At 45.8% G+C, this 25,422-nt stretch overlaps 2 protein-coding genes across 7 annotated transcripts in view; one reads left to right on the top strand and one right to left on the bottom strand.

Annotated features, from left to right (window-relative positions):
• Positions 1-2,318: 2,318 nt before the first annotated feature.
• CUNH12orf49 (chromosome unknown C12orf49 homolog) lies at positions 2,319-20,041 on the bottom strand. 5 transcript variants are annotated; one of them, XM_032431549.1, is made up of 5 exons: positions 19,783-20,041; positions 11,160-11,316; positions 6,369-6,520; positions 5,883-5,996; positions 2,319-4,001 (listed from the first exon to the last, which is right to left on the bottom strand). In XM_032431549.1, the coding sequence occupies exons 1-5, from the start codon at positions 19,891-19,893 to the stop codon at positions 3,918-3,920; spliced, it is 618 nt and encodes a 205-aa protein (XP_032287440.1). In that variant the 5' UTR covers positions 19,894-20,041; the 3' UTR covers positions 2,319-3,917. The 5 variants fall into 5 exon arrangements, with proteins under 5 accessions (XP_032287440.1, XP_032287437.1, XP_032287439.1 ...); XM_032431546.1 differs by having other exon boundaries at positions 11,121-11,316; positions 19,847-19,996; XM_032431548.1 differs by having other exon boundaries at positions 19,847-19,996.
• Positions 20,042-20,228: 187 nt separating this feature from the next.
• RNFT2 (ring finger protein, transmembrane 2) overlaps positions 20,229-25,422 on the top strand; it is a 67,453-nt gene continuing 62,259 nt past the window's right edge. The window contains exons 1-3 of one of the 2 annotated variants that reach the window (XM_032431562.1): positions 20,229-20,362; positions 22,011-22,184; positions 22,699-22,757. In XM_032431562.1, the coding sequence (XP_032287453.1) occupies positions 22,161-22,184; positions 22,699-22,757 (83 nt within the window). In that variant the 5' untranslated portion in view covers positions 20,229-20,362; positions 22,011-22,160. Of the gene's footprint in view, positions 20,363-22,010; positions 22,185-22,698; positions 22,758-22,953; positions 23,037-25,422 lie in introns of those variants that run through there. The other variant, XM_032431563.1, reaches the window with a different exon arrangement.

Below are 25,422 nucleotides of genomic sequence, written 5' to 3'. Positions count from 1 at the left end.
CCAGTTTTGACAAAAACGTCTCCAGACATTGCTGAAGGTCCTCTGGGGACAAAACTGCCCCCTTCTGATGCTCTAGGTCAACTGGAAAAGTTGCTACTTGCTTTGGAGTAACACAGAGCTTCCTTCATTTAAAAATGCTAAGAAAAAGGGAGCTAGGTTGGCCAAGGTCAGGGATATTTGGACGATAAATGGCCAATCAGAACATGGAAGAGTTCACCTCAGCAGCAATTAAATAAATACAAATTAAAACATTGAGATCCATCAGCAGAGTTGACAAATGATGGCGTGCGGGTTCTCAGGGGCAGGGCAAAAAAGACACTCCCACACTCTTTAGGTTAGAGCAAAAAATTGGTGAAAACAGTTATTAGATAAATATACAACCATGCATATAAAAGCGTAGCATGAATGCACTGTTTGTAGTAGCAAAAAAAAAATGGTAATAAGCAAAGTGTCCTCAGCAGGGGATTAATAACATTATTGTAATCCATGAAATTGATACCATATGGTCATTAAAATTATTACAGGCCTATATGTAACATAGAAGGATGTCCATTACAGGATTGTTTTCAAGAGGAAAAAGCGCTCTCCTTTCTGCCTGGAAAGTCATGAGGGAAGAGAAAAAATATGGGGGCTGATCTCTGGGTTGTGGGATTTTAGGTTATTATTACTTTCATCTTTACATATTCCTGAATTATCTGAAATTTTTCATCTTTAGCATGAGTTCTTTAAAAAACAGTCATAAAAATAATACTGAGGGTTCTGTATTTGCCGTCCTTCCAAGTAAGGGGCCCACTGACCCCCATGTTGTCACTACTCGACACTGCTCCCCCCACTGGGACGGGGCTTCACTCCTGTGGACGCCTCACAAGCCATGGGATCCCACATTACAGATGAAGGGCCTGGGACGCAGAAGAGAAGACTGCCCAAAGCCACGCTGTTCGAAAGTAGTTACTCACTACGAAGCAGAATTCTCTGCTGCCTTCGAGGGAATAACCAAGACCAAATAAGCAACATCTCTGCATATTTACAATTTATCTGCAAATCTCAATGATGGGAAAAGTTTTGCTTGGAATCTTGCAGACTGTGCTACCCATCCCCATAGCTCCTTTGTAGCCACACCAACTGAGGCACCTCCCAGAGGCCCCGAGTCAGCTTTCAGGAGCATGCTGACAGCTAAAAACCCTGCTCTAAAATCCTGTCCCCCACTTTCCAAGCGCTGCCAAGCTTGCCTTTCCATGCCAGCCCCACATCACCAGGCCTAGGGCCACCCCGAGTCTCAGGCCAAATAGAGGCAGGTCCCCCCTCCTGTGTACCTGCCCGCCTCAGTACCTCTCGCATACTCTGCTGTTTCTTTCCTGTTAGGACAGATCTTTATCACTCCAGCAACGAGCAAGGAAATTAAGATTGAGAATTGGTGGAAATGCTTTGAATTACCCTCTTACCTTTAGCCCCACTCAGTATTTGTTAACCCTTTTTTTCGCCCCTTCTTCGATCTTTCCCTAAAATCCCAGTATGTATCACACACTTTGCTAAACTCTGGGCACGCAAAACCAAGACGAGGTCCCTAATTCTAGAAACGCTCAGTTGAGGAAACCAGAAACAACCCAGAGAGTGCAGAGCAGGGAGGGGTTCTGGGTTGGAAGGCTGGGGAGGTCGAGCAATGGTCCAGGTCCGTCAGTGTTTTATTATGTAGTCTGCAGCACTGTGACTTTCCAAAACGTGAACACGCCTCTAAATTGACTTAAGTAAATAAACAAAAACAGAAACAAAAAACCCCACAAACACAAACATATTCCAGGGCCAAATGAAAATGACCTCTGAATTATCAACCCAAATTGGCTATTGATGCCACCTCTCTTCTCTTTTGGCCTGGACAACTGAAATCTATATGCTCTTGGGGGGATGATTACGGATGAGTCAGCAGTGGGGCTGGTGAGAGGCGGTGGGAAGGACAGCTGACCTGAAGCCAGAGATGAAGTTCTTGCTTTGGTTCTGTTGTTGTATCTGAGTGGGGACTCTGGGAAGTCACTTCACCTCTCACTACTTCCTCATCTACAAGGTAGTAATACAAGTGAGCTGTTTGTGAAAGCACTGAAAATTCGGTGCAGAACGTGCTCGTCAATAATTCAAGTACGAAGTAAAGAGGCAGGGGTTAGTCTTTGATATAAAGCCGTTTTCACATTAAATCTGTTACATTGTTCAAAAGTTCAAATGAGCTCCAAGGGGAGGCTGACTCCAGTGCCAACCCACGTGAGACAGACATACACCAGACTGAGTTACCAAAAAGAATGAGATGGTAAAACATCCAGACATGCACATTTCTTTCACATACAAAGTTTGATTTAGCACCGTGAATGCACATAGAATCCAAAAAGTCCAATGCAAACTAAATAGATTTTGGGGGGGGGAAACATTAAAAACAATTGCCAGTTAGCCCTTGGAGAAAGCTTATTTAGGGGGACAAACCACTTTGGGAAGAGAAGTTGAAGAAGTAATAGGAGAAAGGTAAGGGGAATTATTGCTACATAATGCAGAAACATACTGGAAGGCAAACATGGTCCAAAGAAAAAGCCCTACTGAAAAACATGTCAAAAGTGGATTGTAAAACTACTGCCCCACTCCAAGGTCAACAGCTTCAACAACCAAAAAATGAAAAAGACCCTGCCCAATCCTGGCGGTTAGTGAGGGGCTCGCTCCAGGAAAGAGCTGTGTGCCCATGTCTCCCATACTAGAGCGAGAGCCATACTATTTGAGGGCCAGGATGTCTTGATGGGAGGACCAAATACTCTCGACGTTGAGCCTGCGAGATTCAGTGTCATACTAGAAACCCAGTGGGGGGCACCTCGAGCACGTGGACCAGCAACCAGCACGCCAGGCCTTCACAGACTCGCCCCACTGAGGGCATGGGTAATTCTCACAGAACCTTGACAGAAACTTGGGTTTTCTTCTTCTTTGCAGATCATAAGGAAACTGAAGGTCTGAACCTGTTACATGTCCTGAAGTTGGAAGCGATGAAGGATGACTGCTTACAGCCGGTTGCTAGATGTATCTCCACTTAGGAATCCCCTTAACACCAGTTTTCCATGACAGGAGAGGAGAGGAGGCTGCCGGCGACGTTCCTGAGGCTCCCAGCGTACCACGGCTGAGCAGACTGCAATCACGTCAATAGTGGCATGGGAAATGAGAACAAAATCCTCCAGAACAGTGAGTTGGAATTTCTGGTTCAAACAGTGCTCACACGCAGGTATGAAAGCATATTCAAATACCACTACGAGAAAAGCTGAGGGCGCCTGGTGCCCCCTGCAGGGAAGCCGGTACGGGGAAGAGTAGCTCTGAGGTGTTGACAATTTTAGATGTCAGGATACAGTGTCCAGGGCCCACTCCTGAAGGTGCTGTTAAAACAAAACCCAAATAACTACCTTGAGAGAACACGCACATTCAAAGAGGCCAAATGTTTTATCTGGGTGAAGGGATGACTTAACTCATAAAACTCAAGAACACAAGAAAACAAGAACAACAACAATTTCCTTGAATATATTCAACTATCAAGGCAAGGCATCTTCCTATATAAAACATTATCATTTTCCCACTACTCCAGAGAAATCCAATAAATAACTTTACAGGGAAGGGTTCGATGAGTCTGCCACGGGAGAGGTGCCCCAGAGCGCCAACACCTCCGCAAACTCGCCTGTAGTTTGTTCTTGAACATGACCCGCTGGTGTTTCCAAGCTGCTTTACAGAACAGTTTCACAGGGTAAAGCCCAGCGGAGAGCGAGGCCACAGACTACAACACAAGAAGTGGTCAAAGCCGAGGCTCCCGCGCGATGCCTCTCTTCTTCCAAGAGGACTAGAGAACGCTGGAGGGTGGCTTCAGGCCCCAAGCTCTCCGGTGGTGCCTGGTCTGCCTTCTGTGCCCATCACGCGGGGAAGAGCTCGGGAGGGCTCTCTCCATAGCAGTACTTGGCTATGGGGTCCCTATAGGTGTTCTCGTGCTGCACGCTCTGTTGGCAAAAGGGAAGATAAGAGCGCCGTGAGAGAGAGCAGAGTCTCACACACCTCCCTTGTGGGACAGTGGAGGCCAGAGCGGGACTGTGGGCAGGGACTCCCTGCAGGAGCCTACACGAGGCCATCTCCAAATGCCACCAAAAGAATCCAGGCACTGCTTTGAAACAAAGGTGCATGCTCAACACAGAATGCCAATGAAAAGCATGAAAATGGACAGAACATCACCACATGCCCATTTCTTCCTCTGTCAACAGTGAGTTTTGTTTGTTTTTTAAAACAACCTAGCAACTCAAGACAACTATTTTTTCCCAGATGATGTTAAGTTAGATTAAGATCCAGCAGGTGTTTTGCTCCTGACTTCTGTGCTCCAAGGAAATTCAGTTCCTGGTACTGAACCCTGCAGAGACGAAGGAGATGCCACGTCCAGGCGCTTTCCTGAAGTTTTATGTACCTCAAGGTCTGGTACACGAGCCAAATCCCACAATACCACATAAGCCTCATTTGGCTAAATAAATGGAAAGTGGATTTAACACGGACAATCATCCCCGACGGATAATTTTTCAGCAATTTATTTTCATACAGGCAACTTGAGTTTTTGGCTAGTCTGGAGTTCATTAATTAGCCCAAGACCAGTGATTAACATCTAAATCATAAGTATTAATCTAATTTATAGACACGCAGCACATCTTTTTTTGGGATACCGCAATCAAGACAAACTGGCAACTGGAAACTCTCTCTTTATAATAAAAAGATCAACTCAAAAAGGTTAGCATCCTCCCTCAAGATTGGAAATAGTGTCTGGGTTTTATCAGTTAAGGAAAGAAAATATTCCGCCTTTTCTAGAATTTCTCAGAATGAGAGAAAATCTGAATCAAAATGAGTCATGTGTTCAGCCTTCTTCCACATTTCCTTTAAAGCCCGTTCAAGTAGAAAGCTCTTCCAGGAAAACAAGACCATCAGGAATTTCTTCATGTTTTCAAATGCTCATTATAATCCCTGAAATATTTACCCAGTGATCCTGAATGCTCTAAGAGCAGACCAGAGATGCACAAAGCGGCATAAAATCAAAAGGCAGTCTACAGAAACCTGGCAAAGGGTACAAGAGTCACAAAGAATGACAAACGAGTCTGCTATCTCAGACGAAGCCAGTGTAGTCTTGTAGACACCACGAGTAGAAGCCAGGAGAAGCACGCTCGTACACCACACACGGGTGGCGATCTTACATCGAGAGCCCCGACAACCGCCCGACCACAGAAGCGGAGAGCCGAGGGTGCAGTGATGCAAAGGCACAGACATGCAGACACCCACAGGGCCAGGGGTAGCGCTGAGCGCCCGAAGAACAGAGCATTTACGGACAGCATGCTAGTGACTACTGAGAGCTTGACCACAGATTTATTCGTGTATTTTTAAATGCCCACCTGCCCCATCCCCTTGAATCCTAAAATAAACCACAACTCTGTCCCAGAAGAAATGACTACTTCCTCCAAACAAGTGGTTGCTGGAAAGCTGTAGTCATATTTCAGTCAGAGACGTGGGGGAGAGAACTGTTCTCAGGAACTGGACAATCAGGACTCCACCCAGACTCAGAAATAATTGTAAGCTTCCACTTCACGTGCGGACATGCCAATCAGAGAGAGGAGATGCAAGCTGATTAAACCTTGATTTCATATAAATATTTTACTTTCCTAGCATGTACAAATCTCACGCTGACATTCTAAATACCATCATTCCACCAAACAAAGCTCGACACCGCGTCGCTTAAATCCCTTCTCCCTTATTACCCCACCGAGAGGCTCCCACTGCCTATTTTTGAGTTTATTCTCGACCCTGACTCCCACCCCCCCATCCCCCAGCTAGCGGCATCACAGCTTTCTGACCTGGGATGAGGTCCTGCATTTGGCCAGACACAATTCAAAGTGATCTTCGACAGCCATGAAAAGGTTCTGGAACGCCACGGCTGCCCGGTTGAGGAAGCGCTCCAGGAGAAGTTGCTATGGAAACAAAAGTTAGTACCTGTAATAAATTCCAGACTCAGCAGCACAAGGTAACCTTGGATATTTCTCCTAAACTAAGAGACTGCTGATGTGGAAGAGGGGGGTAGAGAGAGGGAGAGAGCAAGCTCAAATGAGCACGAGCCTGATACCCAATCCGTGAGAGTGCTGATGGGGACCCAGGGGCCCCTCCTGCAAACGAGCCACCCCAGTCAGTGGGAACAACTCCCTTCCTCGTGGGCACTGCTTCACAGCAGCAGTTTCTGCCATCTACACAGTCCCCGTCTCAGCCCTCCCTTCCAGAGACCTCGATGCTCAGCATCCAGTAAGGGCACAGAGAAGGGGCCTGGAGTCGGCGGCCGCCGTCCGTACCTTGCTGGGCTGCAGGCAGCAGGACACGCAGTACTCGTAGGCGCCGCAGCAGCCATGGGGCAAGCAGCCGTCACAGCGGTACTGCTTGGTGCCGGGGACGTTGACGTTACAGCAGCCGTTCACCAGCAAGTCCTTCCTTTCACAAATGTAGCCTGGAAGTCAGAGACTCACCTGAGTAGAAAGCCGGCAGGCCTCCCACCTCTCTACCGGGGCGAGTGCGAAGCAGCAATCCAAGTACTGCCCGCGCAGCACACGCACAGCCAGGACGTGACATGTGGAGCACGCCAAGCACCAGAGGGCCAGGAGGCCGGCACAGCGCGACCAGGGCTTGCTCTCTGCGGGCCGCCGTGGACAGGCACCGCAGGCTCCTGGGCGGGGAGCAGGCTATACGTTCTCATCTACCTAAAATCGCCTTCTGGTCTGCCGACACATGTTTGATTTAATCCCCATGTCAAGTCATGCTTAACCAATGCAAGCCACTCTTTCATCTGTGACTGAAGAAAAATGGCATTGTTTTCAAAAAAAGAAAGAAAGAAAGAAAGAAAAATAGAAAAAAACCAAGGCATTCATTCCTGAAAGTGAGAGCCATCTAGATTTAAAAACCAACCAACCAACCGCCTTTTTACAATCTTTACAAATATCTTTTAAATGCTTGCATTTCTTTAGTGATTTGGAGGATTTTTCAAAAAGTAGCCACACTGAGCCTTCATAAATTGATTTAAGCTGTTTGTAAGTATACAGGCTGGGATTCAACTACCCTTCAGAATCCAGGAATGCAAGCTCTCTAATACCCAAGGGAGAAAAATCCTCATTTGCTCCACTCATAAATCCTGTCATCTGTAAACACACTGCCTCCAACCCAGTCAAACCCATACTCAACTTAAAGGAAAGACTCTCCTCGTAAAAACTAATATATTGTTCAGAGCTGCTAAACAGACATTTCTCTACAATCTTCTGGGAGTGGGACAGAAAAATGTAAGAATAAGTGCACAAGGGACACCACATGGCTCTTGGGAAACTCCCAGGTGCACGCACAGGCCCACAGGTCCCTACCCCAGCCCACAGACCCCTACTCCGGCCCAAAGGCCCCTACTCCGGCCCACAGGCCCCTACCCAGGCCCACAGGTCCCTACTGGCCCACAGGTCCCTACTCTGGCCCACAGGTCCCTACCAGCCCACAGGTCCCTACCCCGGCCCACAGGCCCCTACCCGGGCCCACAGGTCCCTACCCGGGCCCACAGGTCCCTACTCTGGCCCACAAGTCCCTACCAGCCCACAGGCCCCTACCCAGGCCCACAGGCCCCTACCCCGGCCCACAGGTCCCTACCCCGCGCCCACAGGTGCGGAGCAGTTGTTGCCAGCATCATTCCATTCCAAATGCCCCAGCTTTTTTTTTTTTTTTTTTAAAGATTTTATTTATTTATTTGACAGAGAGAGACACAGCAAGAGAGGGAACACAAGCAGGGGGAGTGGGAGAGAGAGAAGCAGGCTTCCCGTGGAGCAGGGAGCCCAATGCGGGGCTCGATCCCAGAACCCTGGGATCATGACCTGAGCCGAAGGCAGACGCTTAACGACTGAGCCACCCAGGTGCCCCTGCCCCAGCTTCTTAATCCTCAGAGAATGAGACTTAGTGAAGTATAAGGTTGTTTTCAGAAACTACTCTGGGAAACAAAGTCTGCGCAAAAGCAGGAGGCACCAGTAAAATAACAATGGAAGAGACGCAGAGGGCCCTCTCTTAACACCTGGAAAACTGGGGCCTGGAAAGAACCAGACCCCAGTTACCTAAGAACTGAGTGCTTTGTGTTGCTTTTTTTAACTACATTCTGTCTTCTAAATTAAGAGACGACGCCTCAAATGCTATAATACATGTTTCTGGGGTTCTTTGTAACTATTCTTACTCATTTTCTTCACAGAGATTATAAATAAACCAACAAAAACCCAAAGAAGCCAGCATGTTTTTCAAAATTCGGTCAAAAATGATAACTATACTGCAATCTTATCACCTCTCTGTCAGGAATACGTAAAATATAACGTAGCCTAAACTCCACTTGTTGAAATTATCTTTCTGCCCCTTTCTCTCTTCCGAATTGTAGGTGTCAGCCGCGCTGGCCACCTTTCACCCCCCCTCCCCCACCTTTCACTCCCCAGTGCTAACTGCCAGTATTTAGTCTTGAAACCACAGGGCTTTCTGATTTCCAATTGAAAGAGAGCTCAAGATTTCTTCTTCTGCATCATAAATCTACTCGTGCCAATGTTGTTTCCAACAAGGAGTCCAGTAAGATCACAACCTCAGAGTGTGTCGTGATTGACTGGGATATTAACTTCTAACGTTGAAAAACTTTGTCATACTAATTGGTTGTCTTATTTAATAAGTGTTACCCTGGCAATATTCGTGGTAGCATCCGCTTGCTGAAAAGTATAAATTCCTGCAAGTTTTCTTTATGAAACTGTTTCTTCTCACAGTCATGGAGGTACAATACAAACTATGGATCTGCAATTTTTATTCATCGATTCTTGGAACTTTTTAAGAAGTCTGAGAGTCTTTGTCTCACTTGAATTAATCAGAAGAAAATTATTCTTGTGTTAGCTACAGCAAAAGAAAATGACTATCACTCGTAACCTAATATTAACTATTAAAGTCAAGGTGTAAGATTTCATGTTTTCTCACTGGGTGTCATAGAAACACAACAGTCTCTAAGAAAGAAAGGACAGAACTCCCAAGTTCAGTCCTGGCCCTAGGTCTGCCCGCTGACCAGCTATTTCATCTTATGGAAGTAAATTTTCCTTTGCCAAACTTTGTTTAAAAAGCAAAACAAGGGGCGCCTGGGTGGCTCAGTCGTTAAGCGTCTGCCTTCGGCTCAGGTCATGATCCCGGGGTCCTGGGATTGAGCCCTGCATCGGGCTTCCTGCTCAGCGGGAAGCCTGCTTCTCCCTCTCCCACTCCCCCTGCTTGTGTTCCCTCTCTAGCTGTCTCTCTCTGTCAAATAAATAAATAAAATCTTTAAACAAAAAACAAGGGGCTATCTGCAATATTATTTGCTTTTTCAATACAATCTTAAAGACAGAGTTTGACATTGGCATCGCTGCTGGCTTGGAACCCCATTCTTGTGCAAAATTTTCCAGTTCTTCTACCTTAGGTGGGTGTTTTTCCTCTGATCCCTTCCCTCAATTCCAAGTAATCTCATCTGATCTGATGCTTTTGAGATCTTTTGGGGAAAGCTGTTTTTTGTTTTTGTTTTTGTTTTTTTGCTGGGAATGCAAACTTCTTTTTGAAAAGAACAATAAATGCACTCTTGCTTCACTTGAATGACAGCACGTCTGCATTTTGCTCAGTCATCGGGTATCAATACTCTAATTCAAGGCTGCCCTGTGTCGATTCCAGCACTGCCACACTCACAGTCCATTTGTGCCGAGACTCTTTGAAACAGAGCAAAATTTACTCCTGCAAACAAACCAACCGGATTATTTGCAAATCACCAACTAAGAAAAGTAAAAACAATCTGCAAAACTAGCAGGAAACTCTGAAAACTGTTTGGATAGTGGACTTTAAGGGAAAGTGTTACTCTTTTGGTGTGATAATGGTACCCTGATCATGGTTTATAAAAGAATCCTTGCCATTGTAGGCAACTTCTTTAGCCTCTTGGTGTCTGCCTTCACCTATAAAGTGACCAGAGCAATGCCTACGCTCTAAGACTATTACACAAATCAGCAAGATACTCAAGGAGAGGTTTTAGCCCCGTACCCAGCACATAATTAAGAGCTCAACTGTGCATTAGTGGGAGTCCCTCTTCGGGAAGACAGGGCCAGCCTTCAAGTGGTGAGACCTCAATCAGCTAATCCAACCACCTCAACAGCACAGGAACTGCCTTTCTTACAGACTAAAAGGAGGCAACAAAACTCTGGGAGAAAGCTCCCAGACAAACAGGCTGCTGTTTTCACTGGTAAGTAACACATTTTGAATGTGTTTATCATTCAGGCGCCTGGGTGGCTCAGTCAGTTAAGCGTCTGACTCTTGATTTCGGCTCAGGTCATGATCTCAGGGTCGTGGGATCAAGCCCCACGTTGGGCTCCATGCTCAGTGGGGAGTCTGCTTCTCTCCCTCTCCCTCTGCCCCTCCCCCTGCTCATGCATATACATGTGCTCTCCCTCTAAAATAAGTAAATAGGGCACCTGGGTGGCTCAGTCAATTAAGCATCTCCCTTCGGATCGGGTCATGATCCCAAGGTCCTGGGATCCAGCCCCACACCAGGCTCTCTGCTCAGTGAGGAGTCTGCTTCTCACTCTCCCCCTCCCTCTGCTTGTGCTCTCTCTCTCAAATAAATAAAATCTTTAAAAAAATAAGTCAATATATAATAATAAGAAAAATGAATGTGTTTATCATTCATGTGAGATCACCTAGTCAGTCAGTCAACAAGCACATTTCCTAAGTGCCAGAACTGTGTGGATATTATGCAGGTCACCAAGGAGGAACACTGGCTACCCTGTAGACTTTACCACTAAGATGAGAAGACAACATGGGCAAGATCTGAACATCCGGGGCCCAGGAAGAGATGGGTAGGAAGTAGCCTAGAGGGCACATGATCAAATGCTGAAACCGTGCATTACAGGCACAAGGAGCTTTGGAGACAGAATTATCATGCCAAACTTCTCTGACAACGAGGGGAACCTAGAATGACAAGTAAGGTATGAAAGACAGAGATGTGAGAAATGCTGGAAATGGCACTGTATAAAACCACAGCAACGGACTCATACCGTAGCCCTTCGCTGGCTGCAGAGGGGAGCCAGCCCTACCTAGCTCATCCGTGATGAGGTGCTTCCCTTGAATGGAGTTCCGGCACTGGTTGCCAGGCCGACTGCTGTTCCCCAGGTGAAACTGCACTTTCCACGGAATGGGCTGGTCGTGGTCTTGAACCTGGAGGAGATTCCGATCTCTCACTGCCCTTTCCTCCTATAAAGAGACCACCAATGGGAAGGTTAAAGTATTGTTTCTATGTAACAGGACAGAAACAATATAAGAAAGCTTGCAGGACAGGATCGGTCATATGAGCCAAGTCTGAACCAAAGCCATAATACAAGACGCAAAATAAACCTGTAGAAAAATAATAAATTAAGGCTATGCTTCAAAACTGGCATATTTATATTACTGGCCTTTGGATTACATGCCTGTTGTAAAAGTGTTAAGTGTTAATTTATTGCAAAACTTGGGAGGGGAAAAAGTTTTAAACTTTCTCTTTCTGATGGTAAATCATTTAAAAATTTTTTTATAATAGGGGCCCCTGGGTGGCTCAGTCGTTAAGCATCTGCCTTCAGCTCAGGATATGATCCCAGGGTCCTGGGATCAAGCCCCGCATCAGGCTCCCTGCTCGGCGGGAAGCCTGCTTCTCCCTCTCCCACTCCTCCTGCTTGTGTTCCCTCTCTCACTGTCTCTCACTCTCTGTCAAATAAATAAATAAAACCTTTAAAAAAAATTTTTTTATAATGAAACACACACATTGCCAAATATAATGTAAAATTTGAATACACCTTTAAAATATAAGAGCAAATTTCAAAGGAATTGCGCCAGACAATACCTGGACTTATCTGGAGCACAAGGTCCCTTTCATTTGCCATCATGAGTACTTCAGTGGTAAACTTAGGGGGAATACTGAAGTGGGAGGTTGGTTTTAGGGGAAAAAAGAAGCATGTCAACTTGCAAATTTCTCCTATGAAAAGACAGTGATTATGTAACTCTTACAACATACCTTTCTTTTCATAAGACATCCTTCCAGCCAGCCCTTACCTACACATGCAAAGGCCATGCTGCTCTAGAGGCAAGCACTTATGCTTTTTCTCCTAGCCTCCAAGCTGCAGCCGAGCTTTCAAAACTGCTTTTCCTATACTATTAAAGGAACTAAGGGGAAGGTGCCTAAGTACCACAAAACAGGACAAGCATGCGACAGCTGTCTTATGAATCCTTCAACCTGCTGTTGGAAAACAAAACAATTATACAAGACTCCCTCCCAAAGGCTTTTTATATACTTTAAACATTCTACCTTTTTAATAGATTTTGTGGCTTTTACCATTAAGAATGACCTGTCACGTGTCACCAGCAAAAGAGACTAACCTTGAAAGTTTGATGGCAAAGGATGTATACTTTAAAACAATGAAACAGATCTTCATAGTTACTGAGATTTCTTTAGGAAAGCAACTTGGGAAGAGCTACTAATATCTAAAATATACATATCCACATCTACTTTGACACAGCAAACACACTTTTGAGTTTTTTCTATAGAAAGTACCAATGTGTAAGGATGTACCAGGATGTTTACTACAGCACTATTTATATGGTAGGAAAAACCTAGAAACCCAACAGAGAAATGATTGAACAACACTGGTATAGCTATGGCTATTACAAAAATCCCAGATGTGAATGATACGTATTTATCTCGAGTAGTTCTCAAACCTGGCTTGCACATTAAATTACGTAGGACTTTAAAACAAATTCTGATTTCTGAGCCCAATTTCAGACTGAGTAAAAATCTCTGTGGATGGGACCTGGGAATCAATATTGTTAAAGCATCTGAATGATTTTAACACACAGTCACTGTGTTAGACCACTGGATGTCCACAATATATTAAGTGAAAAAAGCAAGTTACAAAACAATGTGCATATTACATCACACATTATGATAACAATTATAATAACATACACATACAGGTTTGTAAGAACTGAGATAAAAGTATGGAAAGATACGCTACAGACTATTAACATGGAAGGGATAGAGGGGATTATTAACATCTTTCGTCATCTTTGGAATATTTTCATTTTTAATTTAAAATAATAAAAATATGATTATCATTAACAAGAGAAGACACTGAGGGATCTACGCAAACTCTGTACTATCCTTGAAACTTTTCTTTAAATCTGTAATTCTCCCAAAATAAAAATTTTATTTAAAAAAAAAGCATGATTACCAACATTAAAGACAAAAATTGCCCACAGTCCCATTGCTTAAATAAAGCTTTATCAATTTTTATATATTAACTTCTAACCTTCGACCCCAGCATTTAGACTACAAATTAGGATGCCCTGCATTCAGCTCTTCTTGACACTAATTGGATGGTAAACCATATAAGTACCCACCTTATCTTGATAACAACATTTTCAAGGCTGTATAATAATCTATCATGTTGATGTGCCATAATTCATTAAACCACCCTCCACAGAACATTTGACCCATCCCATGTTTTTGTTATCACAGACAGCACTGCAATAAAAACAGAGGTTTGTTTATTCTCTTCAATGACTCATAGTAATAATTATTAGAAATAGTCCCTGCTATATAGTGCCAAATAACTTCCCCGAAGTTACATACGCCATTTGTAGTATTACCAGCATTTACGTTAACAATTTCACCACCACTGCACCAGTACTGGAGTGTGTTCTTTAATTTATTAAGTGTAAAACAGTTATACTTAATGACTTTAATTTCTATTCTGCCGTTCCCTTTTGTTTCATTTATAGGCAAGAACTGGCACCGGTAGAAACAGGATGGGTTATACAAAAACAACAGCTGTATTCCTTGGTTGGTGCAAGAAGAGGGGCTAAGTGCAGAAGCCTTGGGAATATGGGAAAAATCACTTAGGTGCACACTGCTTAACTACCTGTAAATTCATACTCCTCTGCTCTTCTGGGACTGTATCAGTTAACTGCATAATCAAGCTATGTGCAAACGAAACTGAGCTTCAAACGCTGCCCTAGATAAATTAATAGCCATAAAGACTAGTAAGTGGCTGGTCAAAATACACTGGATCTCACAACAAGGTTAAAAGTTCTCCTAACACTACTCTCAAACTATCCTGTTATTCTTCCCAAAAGAAAACAAGAGTTCACAGACAAGTGCATCGCGGAAGGACCTCTTCCACATAACTATGCTCCCCGTCAACAGGAAGGCAATTTTTCTAGCACTTGAACTTTTTTTCAAGTTTTCAAACATGAATAATCAAGACCCTGCCAAAAGGATTGGGTAAGAGTTGTACAATCAAAAAAGACTGTACAAAAGGTAGTGTAAGACATAGTGGCAAATGTAATGAATTAGCACACATTTGCTTTTCTGACGGTCCAGTCTCGCCAACGGTGTAGTGAAGGGGCACTGAGGGGATTCCTTCCATAGTTTTAAACCCTTTCCAACTGACCTACCCTATTAGGTTGTCTCAATTCTAGGCTTTTTATATATACACGTGCATGTATATGTGTGTGTGCGCACGCATGTGTGTTTCCCCCCACAAAGGTATCAAGTCCTTACAATGCATTAAGGATATACAGACAAAAGCAGTCAGGCTCTCTATTCTCAAAGTGCCCCAGAGCAGTCGATAAAGAAGTGTGCACAGAAATCAGTGCAATCAACCACAACAGACGTCCACACGCCCTACAAACAAAAACAAGCAAAAAACAGGAGACCTTTCTTCATAAATTATAAGGAGCTACAGTAATGTTTTTATTACTAATACATGTTACTTAGCCTGATTTTAAAAGGAGTATTTCAATAACCACCCTATTTTTCAGGGGTTACTATAAGGGTCAAATGAGATAAATGTCCCATGGTTGGTGAAATTAGGGGTCACTGTTCTCCTCTACCCTGGGCAGTACTTGACAAACTTTCTGAAAAATATACATACCTTGGTGATCAGTAACAAAAACAACAACAACAACAAAAATCAATTAGCAACTCTCTTACGATTTGCTACACTTCAGAAGTATCTAACTTATATACTTAGTCTACTGCAATTTACATACTTAGTTACTTGAAAGCTAAAGATGCTAATATATTTTCAAGGAGTTATGCCAAGACTTTCAAGAACTGCTCCACGTGAACACGAGAACATTTATTTACATGAGAGGACCTCGAAGGACCCTCTGACTCCATGACTGGGATTTCTTCCGCCTCAGCTCGAATGCCCACAGAATTAGGCCCACCTTGCTGCTCTGTCGCCACATCTTGTTTTGTTTCCTTCATATGGTAAATCAACATCTGAAATGATTTTGGTCACTTGCCATTTCTGCCCCCTTAATTCCCTGGCAGAATATGGGCTCTTGGAGTGAGCCCCCACCCCTTGTACTCCACCACCTAGCAGACCGCACCTAGCGCAGGGCTGGGGTTCACTAAACACTTAAGTAAATGTGCCCAAGTACTTGGCACCCAATCCTCTTCCCCAATGGCATCCCCACCATTGTCATTAATTTCTCCTGCACTCCCATCTCTACAATTTAAACTATCCCCCAAAGTATTAATTAACATGAAAACCAAAGAAAAGAGGAATTCAAAGCAACAGAGGATAATCAGCTCGCTTCCAGGCGAACAGCAGCTCCATCTGCTCCACGAGTTCAGTTTCTTTCGCTGAAGCAGAGCATGGGACCATACTGAGCTTTACAACTTTTCACCGCCTCTTCTCAATGCAATCCCAACACACACATCCCAGCCCCATATATTCCATACCATATCTCCGTCTCACAGATGAAGAAACTGAGGGTAGGCAAAACAAGGCAAACTGGCCTCAAGTCGCACAGCTCAGGAGTGGTGGACGACCAGAACTGCAGCAGGGAGCAGAGCAAGAGGGGCAAATGCACAGAGCACAGCATCAGCCAGAATGGGCTCCGAGTTGTGGCTCCCAAAGACCCTTACAGAGAATCTCCACATGTGGGTTTATGAGGATCATACTGGAAATTAAAAAATAAATTCTTAAAATACTTTAAATAAATTATCTATTCAACTAAAAATAAAAATGAACCTATTATATGTTAACAGGGTTTGTTGTTTTTTTTTTTGTCTGTGAAAAAAACGTTCTTCAAAACAAAAAAATAAACTTGGTGAGAAAATGCTTTTACATTTCTACAGATCTTTTTAATGTCTGGCTGAATGGAAGACAGCAGGATTCTCCTATCTCCCTCTGTGGTTAATCTGTTGCAATATGTTGTTTGGGTTGAAGCATGTGAAGAAAATCTACCTCACAAAGATGTGTATTTGGAAATGGAAGGGATATTTTAATGGCTTTTTCAAATAATTACGGATAATCTTCTTTGGTACTACATCAAAACTTGACAAGTGTAGTTTCTTAAAAGTTCATTGCAAATGGTGCAGGCACTTTGGAAAACAGTCTGGCAGTTCCTCAAAAAGTTAAACCATGTGACCCATCAATTCCACTCCTAGGACCATACCCAAGAAAAATGAAAACATATTTCCAAATAAAACCTTGTACACCAATGTTCACAGCAACATTATTTATAATAACCAGAAAATGAAAACAAGCCAAGCATCCACCAACTGATGAAAAGAAAACAAAATGCAGGAGATGGATACAATGGAATATTATCCACACATAAAAATGAAGTACTACTACAGGGCGCCTGGGTGGCCCAGTCGTCAAGTGTCTGCCTTCAGCTCAGGTCATGATCCCAGGGTCCTGGGATTGAGCCCTGCATCGGGCTCCCTGCTCAATGGGCAACCTGCTTCTCCCTCTCCACCACTTGTGCTCTCTTACACACACACACACACACACACTCTCTCTCTCAAATAAATGAATAAAATCTTAAAAAAAAAAAAAAAATGAAGCACTACTATATGCTACAAAGAACTGATCTGAAAGGAGAGTACATGTTGTAGGATTCCTTTATATGAAATGTCCAAAACAGCAAATCCACAGAGACAGAAAGTTGACTAGTGGTTGCCAGGAGTTGATGGGCAGGGATAGAGAGGTTACAGCTGAAGTGTTTCTTAGTGTTTATTGGGCTGTGTGAAGGATCAGACCCAGAGAAATTTGCCAACAGTTTTAGGCGAATCACAATCATCCCTCCCCAATCATGGTCATAGATCACCGGTTTCTAAAAAAGACACACTGTAATTTAAAAATAAATACACACGGTGCACGATAGTACTTAAAAGATGGTTGTAGGGAAGGTCACAGAGTAGACAGCATCTGAGTCAAGACATAATAAGGTAGTTGGGGGCACCTGGGTGGCTCAGTTGGTTAAGCAACTGCTTTCGGCTCAGGTCGTCATTCTAGAGTCCCGGGATCGAGTCCCACATCAGGCTCCCTGCTCAGCGGGGAGTCTGCTTCTCCCTCTGACTCTCCCCCCTCTCATGCTCTCTCTCTCTCTCCCATTCTCTCTCTCAGATAAATAAAATCTTTAAAAAAAAAAAAAAAAGGTAGTTGGAGAAGAAAGGAAAAGTCATCCCAATTAAAAAGACTCACAACTCACGTGTTTGTTCAAACCATACTTGAGTGTCCATTAAGTGCCTGGCAGTATTCAAGGGGGTGAGATTCTATGAATAATACAGACAAGGTTCCTGTTCTCAAGAAAATTACCGTCTAGAAGGGAGAGAGAGGAAAGACATAAACAAGTTTATGAGCAAGAAATGTTCAGTCAGTGATTCCTACTACAAAGAAAATAAAACAGGTCTATGGGCAAGGAACCTTAATTTAGATTGTATCACCCAGTGTAGCCTGAGGCAGTAACGGTTAGCCTGGCCTGAAGGGACAAAAAAGACTCACCATGCAACGATCCTGGAATGGAGTCTGGAGTTTTTTTTTTTTTTTTTGGAATGGAGTCTGGAGTTTTATCTGAGTGCAACAGAAAGCCAAAGAAGAATTATACCTAGGGGAGAATTGTGATTTTTTTTTTCTTCCAGATTATCACCCCTATTACTGATAGGTAGAGAAGAGACTGTTGGACAAGAAAGGAAGCAGAGACCTGGGGCACCTGGGTAGCTCAGTTGGTTGAGGATGGGACTCTTGGTATCGGCTCAGGTCATGATCTCAGGGTCATGGGATCGAACCCCGCCTTGGGCTCCATGCTCCGCACAGAGTCTGCTTCGGATTCTCTCTCTCCCTCTGTTCCTCCTCTCTCTCTCAAATAAGTCTTTAAAAAAAAAAAAAAGAAAAAGAAAAGAAAGGAAGCAGAAACCTGCTGGTGGGCTACTGCAGCAGTCCAGACAAGGTAGCTTGACCTAGAGTGGCACCAGTGACAATCAGGAGAAAGAAACAAAATCAGGATACACTGTGGAGGCAGGGGCAATGTTTTGGAGAGAGAAAAGGACGTATCTGCGGCTTGACTACCTGGTGAACAGTAATGCCACTTGGTGAGCCCGGGAAGACTGAAGAGGAAGTGTTGATGGTGGAGAATCAAGAGTTCTGTTTTGGCCAAGAATGAAAAGCCTATGACACATTCAAAAAGATGGCAAGTAACCAACCAGATAGAAGAATTGGGGAGTTTTCTGGATAGGTCTAGGCTAGTTACAAATTTGGGTATCAAGAGCATACAGCTGGAAATAAACAATGGTCCCAGAGATTACCTGGGTCAGGTAGGGAAGAATGCAGAGATTGAGTCCTGGCTCACTGCAACACTCAGAGGTCTGCCAGACAGAGAAGGAAAAGCACGTGACCACAAGAAGGTGTCTGTGAGGTTGCAGAAAACACAAGTCCCAGAAGCACTTTGTTCTTGAATGTCACCAACACACCCCAGTCAATAAAGAGGCTCACAACACTACTCAGCCTCTCTGTTTGCCCAAGGTAAGAGGTGGGATACAGTTCCCTATGTTCCCTTTACGCAGCTCCCCCACCGATCCTATTAAACTAGGGTGACCACATAGTTTATTTTATATTCATTAATATATTTTATTTACGAGCTTGACCCTTGAGAGCATCAGAGCAACCAGACACCAGAGGAACAGCATAAACCGGTATTATACCTGATACACTCCGAGGTATGCTCTCACCCTTTCTAAAAACCCAAACGCTCAAACCAGACTCATAAACGTCCAATGCTTTGGTCGCATTTCCCACCAAACCACTCTGCCATTTTCTCCCAGAAATTATCACACAGAAGAAAAACGAAGGGGATGGGGATGTGAGAAGGAAATTCCATCCAAACAAGTTATGCACAGAAAGGGTACCTCATGGGTCCTGCTGAGTCTCCCAGGTGGACCACTGAGCCCCCAAAGGAAACGCAGGCCAGGTACGCCAGCGCTGGCCTCGCAGCTTGGCCACTTACCACCTTCGCCTCTTGAGTTTCAGTTTCCCCCGCTGCAATCTGGGGACACCCATCCCCCAGGACTGCCGGGAGGAAGAAGCAAGAAACGCACGCCCCCTCTAAGCCCTGGACCCGGCAGGCAGAAGGCACACAGACAGCAGTAAGGGTAATAACCACAGTCAGGGGCCCACAGACCTGGGTTCGAGTTTCACCTGTGCCCCTGGCCTAGCAGCGCCTTCTCGCCCCGGCACCAACGAAATGAGCAGGTCCCTTCGCCCGTCCTCGGTCCCAGCGCACCGGACCCTCGGACACACTGGCAGCGCGGCTCCACGGGTGGCTCCCCCTACCCCAGGGGGAAGCCAGGCGGCCGGGAGGGCAAAGGCGGGAGGGCGGCGGGCAGCCACTGACCTGCTTGAAGGTGCTGCTGAGGAAGTAGACGAGCGAGAGCCCGAAGACCAGGGCGAGCACCCACCTCTTCCGGAGGAGCCGGCGCCACACCATGGCCGCTAGGTTCACCATGCCGGGGCGGACGCGGGGCGCGGCGGCCGGGGCGCGGAGCGGGGAAAGCCCGGGCCCCGGGCGGCATGGCCCCTACGCGGCCGGCAGCCCCATTCCTCGCGGCGGGCGCCGGCCCCGCGGCCTCCGGCCCAGCCAGCTCCCGGCAGCCACCCCGCGCCGCCCCACGTGACCCCGCTCCCCGCCCCGCCTCCGCTCCGCTCGCGTCGCCCACTGGCCTCGCTCGGCTCCTCCCCATTGGTCCCTGAGAAGCGGCGGCCTCCTATTGGCTGAATCCCGAAAAGGGGGCGGGCAATCGCGTGCGCACCGCAGGAGTAGCAGCGCCGCGGTCTTAGCGCCCGGCTAATGCCGCCTGAGAGAACCCGACAAGAGGCCGGAAGCACTCGGAAGTCACGTGCTCCCCGGGCCTCGAGTGTGATTGGCTTGGAAGGACGTGAATGATGCTGCTGTGATTGCTGAATTGTCTGGGCAGGTAAAAAGAGAACGCGTTTTTTTTCTCCGGGGACAGTCCGTGTAGTCTCCTGTCCTTGCAGTCCTGGGGCGTCTTGTGCTGAACGTTGGTTGCAGGAATGAGAGATGCTCGCGGCTTTGTTCCTCAAGTGCACCTGCCGGCTTCCAGTGCGTGGAACGCAGGAGATGCTCTCGCGTGCATTTCGGTGCATTCCTGTAACGGCCTGGGGGCGCAACTTAAAACAAAGCATGCATTGAAAAGTCTCAGGGTAATTCTTCAGAGGGATGTAGTACAATGAATGGAGCAGAGGGTTAAGAGGCGTTTCATTCAGTCATTTAGATGCATCCCACGTGCAAAATTTTATTCCAGAATTCAATATTGGAATAATTATGTATGGCCTGCTTCCAAGAGTGAATCTGAAGCCCCCTGAAAGCGAGCATCTGAAAGTAGAATCTTGGGCATGTGATTTAGGAGGCTGTGTCAAATTTGGGATTTGAATTTTGGGGATGCTGTATTTTATTTTCCCCAAGGATTTGCAAGTGATGGGGAATCACTGGGAGGGGCCATTGAGGTGACATTGCATGTTCTTGAAAAATATTTACATAACGAGCTTTCCTTCATATGTGAAGATAGTGCTACTGACCCGTTTCTTAGCTGATTTTCCAAAAGAGAAGAGAGGGTTAGCCAGTGAATTGTCTCTAATCAGTAGTCCTAGTAACACCAATGCTGTCCTTTGAAGAAGGTGGTCAGGATTAGGAAATCATTCAACAACTGATTATGATGTCCTCGACTAAAAGATACCATCTTTGGTCCTGATACAAAAAAAAAAAAAAAAAAAAGGCTAAACCTATTCATGGAAAGTCTATGGGTTTTATTTTTCTAGGGTGAAAAGTCAGGGAGGGAGAAAGGGATATACAAAAAGGTAACTGAGATCCATAATAAATATTGAATAAACATTTGAATACTTGTTTGTTGAATGCAACTCTGTGCTAGGCAGTTCTGGATGCTGAGGTACAGGGGTGAGCCAGACATAGTATCCCTGCTTTTGTGGCATTTACATTCTAATGGGGGACAGATTATAAATAAGCAAACATATAAGTGAATAAGTTCTATTAAAGAAGATAAAACAGGGAGGGCAACATATGGTGAGTCAGGAGGATGAGAGGAGAAGGCTTCTGGGAGGAGGTGACCTTTGACCTGAGGGAGCTAGACAGAAGGAAAAGCATTGAAGGAACAGAGAACGGGGCGAGTATAAAGGCCCTGAGGGCAGGGACAAGCCAGCCTGTTTGAGAAACAAAAAGGCCAGTGTGGCTGTTGGGGAGGGGTTAAAGGAAGAGTAGAGGGAAATAAGATTGGAAACAGGTGAAGCTGCAACAGTCAGAACCTGTAGGCCATAAACAGTTTGGATTCTATTCTGGTTGTAATGGGAAGGCATTAGAGGGCCTCACACATATTTTCTGTATTCCCCAATCAGGACTCATAGTTTGACAATAGGACAGAATTCGTTAATATAATATCCTCAGGAGTCCTAAAGAGGGATCAGTGAGAGGTTGACCAGAGATAGGGAGCAGACAGAACCATGTGCTTAGAGCTACCCATGATGCCCTAAGACATTCTCAGGTTCAAGCCATCCCACAGACTGTTCCCTTAAGTGTTCTATTCCCTTCAGGGTTTGGAGTCTGGTAAGCTCTGGTGACCTGTGCATCCTTCTGGAGGAAGTGGAGGGAGAGGCCTGCTTTCTCTGGACTCTAGCAGTCACAACCCCATCAGAGCCCTGAAGGCCCACCTCAGGCGTCATCAACATGGAGTTCTGAAGTCCATGTGGCTCCTCACGGTGAACCAGGTGATGTGTCTCCATGAGAATTCACATCCTTATTATCACCATATTAAATGTGAGGGCTGGAAGGTAGCTTTGGGTTTCGGTCACACACACCATCAACCCCCCAATTTAACAGATGGGGAATCTGAGGCCACAGAGAGGTTGCTGATTTGTCCAAGGGTGCTCCTAACAGCATGTTAGGAGCAGCATCAGTTCCGAAGCCATGTCTCATTCTCCCATCCTCCAGCACCTCCTTGCTCCACATTTCACTGCTGCCTCTCACATGAGGACTTCTTCCTCTGCCTCTGGGTCTCAACATCCTCATCTGCAAAATGGGGTGATAACACTTTCCTCCCAGGGAATGAATGTTGAATTAAGAGTTGGATGACCTAACGGATGCAAGCAGGGTTTGCAGAATGTCAGAGAACTCTGGGGATGTGAGGTAGGAGTAATAATACTTGTTTACAGTTGCCTTGGCAATCCGACCGGCAGTGGGAATGTTGAGAGACTCTAGCTCATGCCATATGTTGACTTCCAGGTCTTAAGGAAAATGCAGAGGCGCCACAGCAGTAACACGGATAACGGTCCACCTGAAAGGTAGGTAGGACCTCTCCTGGTTTCGTTTCATCTGGAGGCTCTGGGCTTCAGATGGTCTGGGGCAAACCGAATCTCGATTGAATAATACCTGCCTTTCGGGGTTACTTGTGAGATAAGCAAAGGAGATCTGGTTGGAAACTGCTTTGCCCAGTGATGGCATATACTTCTCAATACAGCAGCTTGCTCTTGCTTTTAGGGTAATCCCCAAAGCCCGTGGGACAGGCGATCCGCTTGACTCATTGCATCAATGATCGTTCCCACAGATTTTAACTTACAGAGGTGAGTGAGTGAGGACATAGAGAGGCTAAGGGCACTGGGAGAAGATTTTGGTTCCTTACATTTCCCGAGAGAGTGGGGCATGCCTTCCCAGGAAGGGCCACAGGGGGAAGCACCAGTGTCAGTCGGGAGGCAGAAAGAAGCAAGGAGTAAGCACAGGCCACAGCTTTTATTAGCAGATGCCAAATAGACAAATAGAAAAAAAAATCTCAGAAAACACTCATGAGCTAGCATTACTGTCTAGTGAAGTCCAAGAGAGTCCACACCATGGAGATGTGTTCTCACGTTGTGACACTCTCCACCTGTGCTGTACATACATCCCAGGACCAGGCAGCTGAGCTCCGCCTTCACATCCCATGCCGGGTCCCCTGCGAGCCCAAGGTTGACGACAAGGTCACAGTGTGTCTGCCAGTCCCATTAAGACTGTTTTGCATCACCCTGCCTGTTCTACAAGGAAGAGCACTGGCCTTAAGTCAGATGACCCTCAGCCAAAATCCCAGCTTAGCCATTTCCCATGTGTGGTGCCTTTGGTGAGCAACTCCACCCCTGGATCTCAGTTTCTTCCCCCCTCCCCCCAATAAAATCCAGATAATAAAACTCAGGGTTGTTGATGAATGAGCGAATGAGCATGAAAATACACAAACACAGCATCTGGCATATAATAAGCATGGCTCTTGGAGCTTCTCTAGCCTCTGAAGACAGAATCGCTGTCTGCCCTCAAGTGAACCGTGAGGTCTTTGGGGGCAGAGACCGCAGCAGGAAAATAATGGCCACTGTGTATGGTGTGCTTACCCTGCACCACCCTCACATTAGCCTGATGAGGTCAGGGCTATTTTTACCACTATTTTTACAGTTGAGGAAAATGAAGCTCAGAGAAGGAAAGTAAGTTACTTGAAGTCACACAGCCAGGAAGCAGCAGGCTGAGATTCAGGCCCCAGCCCATCACCCCCGCTACACCTTAGTCCATGCTTTGTGGCACCACATTATGATTGCATCCTATCTGGGTGGATCCACTTCTCCTCCTGGGCTGCCTCACATTCTAGCCCTGAAATGGTTAAGTTGGAAACAGCCTCAGTCCTCCAAGGAATACTGTTTCCCATTTAGGCTGAAATCTCGGCTGGATACTGAGGAGGGGCCCGGGGAAGGGAGGCAAGCTATAAAAAGCCCTCGGTGGGTTGAGTCTTCCCTGGTTGTTCTAGAGGCCCCCTGAGCCCAGTAAACTCCATGCTGGTGAGCTCAGGGGGCCAGGAGGGCTTTCCAGGGCCCAATGGCGGAGAGAGGCTGGCCCCTATGTGGGTCAGCGTGGGCACCTGCCAGAACTCCTGCTTTCTGAGCTCAGTTTCTTGAAGTGCAGAAAAAGCTCACGGCCCCTTGAGGGTCATAGCCATGGTGTCTGTTGTTGTTGTTGTTATTAATATTATTTTTATTGTTATCCCAAGCCCAAGGGAGTAGGACCATACATCTCCTGGGTTTGGGGAGCCAGCAGGGATAGGCCATGGGGTGGGAGAGTGGGTAGCCATCTCCAAGTTCCCTCCCTTGCACCAGGTTTATGATCATTTCCTCCCAGGTCAAGTTTATGGAGCTAGAGAAGCCAACCCTGAGACTTCTCCAGGCCAGCATGTCCCCTGCTGGGTTTCACAAATGTCCTCTAAGATGGTAATAGGTTTTCCACAGAATAAAGGAATCCCATGGTCAAATAAGGTTGGGAAACACTTAAGTTTCAACAAAATTAGTTTTTTCTTCAGTTGCAGGCCTTCTCAGAGCTTTTATTACGCTCATTCATTCATTCTTTCAAACAGTATTTATTGACCATGCTGTGTGTGCCTGGTGCATTGTGCTGGGCTGGAGAGAGACAGTACGAATAAACAATCATGATCTTTGACCTCTTGGAGCAGGGCCCAGCCTGAAGTGCTGTTCTCAGTGCTGACTGAACGTTAGAATCACCCAGAGGGCTCTCACGAACTAGAGATGTCAAGGCCCACTGCCAAAGATTTTGATTCAGTTGGTTAACACTGGGTCTTAGGCACCTGTATTTTTCAGAAGCTCCCCTGAGTGATTATAATGTGCCGCCATGGTTGAGAGCCAGAGGTAGGCAGTGAAATGATACTTGGGAACACTCCCATGCAGTGGGTTAGGGTATAGTGAAAACAAGAAACAAGGACACTGTCATTGTCTGGGAGGTAGGAAGGACGCCACCAAGCAAGAGAGATTTTACCTGCAATCTGATGGATGAGCATAGGTGACCCAGGTGGGATGGGTGCGGGGTGGGAAGACATCCCGGTGTCTATGCAAAGGCCCTGCAGTAGGAAGCCCTTGGGCAGTGAGAAAAAGGCACATGGTGACATTGGAGTTTGGAGCCAGAGCATCCAGGACATCTGACAGTTTTGTC

The sequence above is a fragment of the Phoca vitulina genome, unplaced genomic scaffold (assembly GCF_004348235.1).
Source record: "Phoca vitulina isolate PV1807 unplaced genomic scaffold, GSC_HSeal_1.0 scaffold46, whole genome shotgun sequence".
In the NCBI taxonomy this organism is placed as follows: domain Eukaryota; kingdom Metazoa; phylum Chordata; class Mammalia; order Carnivora; family Phocidae; genus Phoca; species Phoca vitulina.
The sequence above is the reverse complement of the archived record's forward strand: the minus strand, read 5'-3'. Positions and strand labels throughout refer to the sequence as shown.